Source organism: Lactuca serriola, chromosome 9, assembly GCF_051521515.1.
Source record: "Lactuca serriola cultivar US96UC23 chromosome 9, Lser_US96UC23_V15, whole genome shotgun sequence".
Lineage (NCBI taxonomy): Eukaryota > Viridiplantae > Streptophyta > Magnoliopsida > Asterales > Asteraceae > Lactuca > Lactuca serriola.
The window spans coordinates 126,536,996-126,541,888 of record NC_136416.1 but is presented as its reverse complement, the minus strand read 5'-3'; the positions used below and the strand labels follow the sequence as shown (position 1 = coordinate 126,541,888).

Here is a 4,893-nt window from a genome sequence, read left to right as displayed (position 1 = left end):
TGGCGAATACTTCAAGCCAAGGTACAAGGAGGAATAAAATCCCGAAGGCCCTATTTATAGTCTTAGATGCCTCCAAGGGTTTAGTACTCCTTCCCATGTGGGACGGAGGCCTAACCACGAAATTTCACTCCTTTCCCATGTGGGATGGAGTGATTTTCATCCAACCCTAATTCCATAAGGTTCTGGAACATTCCTGATTAACCAACTATCGATTAATGAACATTCAACCCTTTAATTAATTAAACTGTTAATTAATTCCCAAAATATATTTCCAATTAGTTTCTAATTAATTATTAACCATAATAATTAATAAGCCAATTTCTCATTTATTTATTCTACTCAATTTGGGTCTTGAGAGCAACCCAAAAGGACCCTGCTATTATTAGAAATATTACCAATAGTTAATGACCTTGGACATTATTCCAACAATTATGCCATCGCCTACGGTGAACACTGCTCTAGGTCTACACCTCTTATATCAATTATGAAGCACGTAAAGTGCATCATGAAGGGTTGTCCAGTATTCTTAGCACATGTTGTTGAATCCACTTCCGTGAAATTAAGTCTATCTGAGGTGGATGTGGCTATAGACTACGTTGATGTCTTTCCTGATGATTTACCGGGTTTACCACCGTTATGACATAGACTTTCAGATCGATCTCATCCCTGGTGTTGTGTCGATTGCCAAAGCACCTTATCGGTTGGCTCCTTCACAAATGAAGGAGATGATGTCTCAGCTGCAAGAGCTCCTCGACAAAGGGTTCATCCGACCAAGTTCCTCACCTTGGGGAGCACCGGTGTTGTTCGTAAAGAATAAGGATGGTACCATGTGAATGTGTATCGATTATAGGGAGTTGAACAAAAATACTGTGAAAAACAAGTATCCACTTCCAAGGATCGATGACCTCTTCGATCAACATTAGGAGGCATGTTATTTCTCAAAAATTGATTTGCGATTTGGTTATCATTAGGTGCGGGTTAGGGGGCAGGATGTTCCTAAGACAGCTTTTAGGACTCGATATGGCCACTACGAGTTCTTGGTCATGCCCTTTGGCATGACAAATGCTCCAGCGGTATTTATGGACCTGATGAACAAATCTCTCATCCTTTCTTGGATAAATCGGTCATTTTCTTTATTGATGACATCGTTATATACTCACGTAGTGTTGAGGATCAGCGGAGGCATTTACGCAAGGTTCTTGACACACTTCGTAAGTAGAAGCTCTACGTAAGTGTGAATTCTGGTTGCGGAAGATTCAATTCGTCGGACATTTGGTTGGTAAGGATGGGATAAAAGTAGATCCAACCAAGATTAAAGCAGTAAAGAAGTGGGCCAACCCGAAAACTCCTACTGAAATTCGGAGTTTCTTGGGTTTGGAAGGCTATTATCGGAGGTTCATTAAAAACTTTTCCATAATTGTTTCTCCTTTGACAAATTTGACGAGGAAATTAGAGCCATTTGTTTGGATTGACAAACAAGAACAAGCATTTCAGACATTGAGGAGGCATCTTTGTGAGGCTCCTGTTCTTTCCTTACCTGAAGGTAATGAGGATTTTGTAGTTTACAGTGATGCATCCTATTTTGGTTTGGGATGTGTATAGATGCAGCGAGGGAAGGTGATAGCTTATGCTTCTTCTTAAGTGTTCCACTCCCTTCTTAGATGATCCATTCCTTTCTTAGACGATCCATTCTTTTCTCACATGATCCTTTCCTTTCTTAGATGCTCCATTGCTTTCTTAAATTCTATGTTCCCTTCTCAGAGGCTTCATTCCTTTCTCAGATGCTTCATTACCTTCTCAAGAGCTCCACGTTCATTTAGGTGCTCCATTGAACTCCAAATGCTCAATTGAAACCAACTACTCCATGAGAATGCTTCAAATGCTTAAGTCACATTTAACATGATCATTTTACTTTTTCAAATGGTAGTAGTAATAAATTACAATGTGCTTATTGTCCTATTATAATGGTTGTGGGTACGATACAAGTTGTTGTGATCATTTGAATAATGTATGCAAAAAATCGCCTATCTAGATTGAGCTTCAAGCCCACAAATTTGAGGGAAACCACATCTGGCTTTTCATTATTTATACCAAGAAAATTCCTAGGTAGAATGTGTATTAAATATAGTAGACATTTTAGTATTGTTGATGATGAGCGATTTAAGGATTTTGTATGGGAAATTGATCCTATGTTCAGATTTCGATTTAGGTTGATCGTTGCAACACATTTTTATCAATACACCAATAAGAGAAAAAGATTCACAAATAGCTTTAGAAAGAAACAAATTGTGTCTCTTACCACGGACACATGCACATTACACGTTGCTTCGGGCTACTTGGTTGTACATTGTGAGTTTTCCAAGTGAAATGAAGAAATGTAAAATAAAAATGTGCTTGTTTGTCTATACTCTATACATATATACTTTATGAGTTTATGTCCAGTTTTGAATGAGATTTTGCAAGAAACGGGAATGTATTTTCTTCCCCTTTTTAAAAATTCAAACTTTATGGAACCCATTTAAGAGCAATGTACATTACTTGTTGTTACTCTTTCATGACACTTCCTATTACATGATACTCTTATACTTTGAATTATAGAACGCCAGATTATCAACAATTGTGCATGTACATGTTATCTTCAACAAAATTTTTGAATTACAAACTTCCCACAAAACTGGCAATGACGACATTTAGAGTCTTGTCACTTTTCCTACATCATGAACGAAATGAAATATTCTAATGTGTTACAGGAGTTTGTAAGAAACATCAATATACTTAATGTTTTTTCTAGATTTCAGCCATGTAGTGGTAAAAACGTTAAAAATTAAATAATGTGATTCTTTCTAAATTTCACAAACAAAAAGAATATTTGTCGTGGGCGTTCGTATGATTAGCGAAGCAACTAATTCAAAACAATTAAAATCAAAACCAAATCAACCACAAGGTCTCCAAAGCAGAATCTTTAAACATATTTAAAAATAAAAATAAAAAAAAACACTGAAAAATATAATTTTGGTTATTATTTTTTTTCTTCCTTCTCGGCCTCTGCAGCCCTCTTGAGGCGAGCACCCAAGTGACGTTTGTTTATTCTTTCAACACGAAGTTTAGCATAAGCATTGAATGATTTCATCTCTTCAGTAATCTTCACAAGTTCAACAACTGGCTTCTCCCTCACAATCGGTAACACTTGACCTTGCACTTGAGTAGCATTTGCAAGCTCCTCGGGTGTTGAGTCACCCGCCTATAAATTCAACAAACTTGTTTAATAATAGAAATTATAATAATAAATGTTCGCTAACTTAATAAAATAAAGCAACAAGTAATTACAAATATGACCAATATGCTGTCACAAAATGGCCACTTTTGAGCAATCATCGCAAAATGGGTCATTAAGAAATTACGTTATTCCTTTTTTTTGGCAAAATTGCTTCATCAATGTCTCCATTAGAATGTTTAATAATAATGGGATTTGATCATTAGTTATTAGAACAACTTGTTAAACAAAGGAATTTAACAAAATCATTATATGAAATGAGTGATAATTTTTTTTTTGGAAAATGATAATGTCATTTCTGAAGAAAAAAATCAAAGGTATTTGTACTGGGAACCTACTCAAAAAAGTAATTTTGAAAAAATAAAAAAATAAAATAATAATAATAATAATAATAATAAAGTTTGCAAAATCTATTTTACAAAATGGGTGGTCATTTTGAGAAAAATGTTACAACACCAACTTTTTTGACAATTTGATGATTATGCAATAAAGCAACCCTTTGTACACAAGTTGTATTGTTATTATTATCAGTATCAGTTTAATAGTAAAAGATATCCATAAAACAACATTACTATCTTTCAGATAGAAAAATGGTTTAATAATTAGAAATTTAATGATAAACTAAGTTTACCTTAGTTTTCCTTGTGCGCCTTGGGAAGATTACTAGCTTAGCCTTAAAGGTTTTTAGCCTCTGGACATTCGCTTGCAAACCTTCCAAAGAGCGGTTCCTACGACGATGATCTACAGCAATACCAATTGTTGGAGCAAGTTTCTTTGGAATACCTGCACCCTGTTTTTACAACTACTATCAGAATTAATAAAATAGCATAACAATCTACTTCTTTATTATATCATAATCATCCTATTTGTTTATCGAAAACTTTTTCTTAATTAAACATTGAAATGTTATATATTATTACCTTCAACTCTTCAAGAGAAAATCCACGACCCTCCCTAAGTTTCATGTTGTATTTCAAGGTTTGACAATGAACCTGAGGACGAAGCGAACCAGCTGGCCTTGGAAATACTTTAACAACCTTTGCTTGCCTGGCTGTAGTAATCAATATAATTAACTTAACTTATGATCAAAAATCATAAACTAACAAGTAGCTTACTATATGAGTATATGTATATGATTTCAAAGAAAACTTACCATTGCATCTCCTTGTTTTACGCGCAGGTTGGTTGAACCATGTCTTCACATAGTTCTGCCAATGCTTCTTGAAGTGCTCGTTTGGGTTAACATTGTTATGCTTAACCATCACTCACTACTACTCTGCAAATACACCATCATACTATCTATTTAAAATCACAAATTATCTCCAAATTTAATTAATCAAGTAATCCCCATTTCTATTAATTTATCTTTCAAATAGTGCAACTGTATCTCAAATTACAACAAAAACAGTCCAAACAATCACCATAACGGAAATGAAATTAAAAAAGAGGTTTTTTTTGCTATATAAGCTCCGATTTCCACAAAAATTACAAGAAATACGAACTCGATTATTTATCTGTTGCACATTCATGTATTTTAGAAAAAGCTTCGTATATCAAACCTTGATTATGCAAACTGCCATCAAGATTTTCAAGTATATCTTATAAAAATAAAAAAAAAA

General features: G+C 34.3%; 1 protein-coding gene across 1 annotated transcript; it reads right to left on the bottom strand.

Moving 5' to 3' along the window:
• Positions 1-2,903: 2,903 nt before the first annotated feature.
• Positions 2,904-4,297, bottom strand: LOC145073523 (large ribosomal subunit protein eL13z-like). The gene is made up of 3 exons (XM_079020072.1): positions 4,195-4,297; positions 3,906-4,064; positions 2,904-3,241 (listed from the first exon to the last, which is right to left on the bottom strand). The coding sequence occupies exons 1-3, from the start codon at positions 4,237-4,239 to the stop codon at positions 3,020-3,022; spliced, it is 426 nt and encodes a 141-aa protein (XP_078876198.1). The 5' UTR covers positions 4,240-4,297; the 3' UTR covers positions 2,904-3,019.
• Positions 4,298-4,893: the final 596 nt, after the last annotated feature.

What these genes read in the sequence shown, in the direction of transcription:
- LOC145073523 (XM_079020072.1), bottom strand. Translation starts at nt 4,239, where the DNA reads ATGAAACTTAGGGAGGGTCGTGGATTTTCTCTTGAAGAGTTGAAG. An exon ending in TTTCTCTTGAAGAGTTGAAG is followed by an intron (nt 4,065 to 4,194) that starts GTAATAATATAT and finishes TTGTAAAAACAG; the next exon opens with GGTGCAGGTATTCCAAAGAA. An exon ending in GGCGCACAAGGAAAACTAAG is followed by an intron (nt 3,242 to 3,905) that starts GTAAACTTAGTT and finishes TTGAATTTATAG; the next exon opens with GCGGGTGACTCAACACCCGA.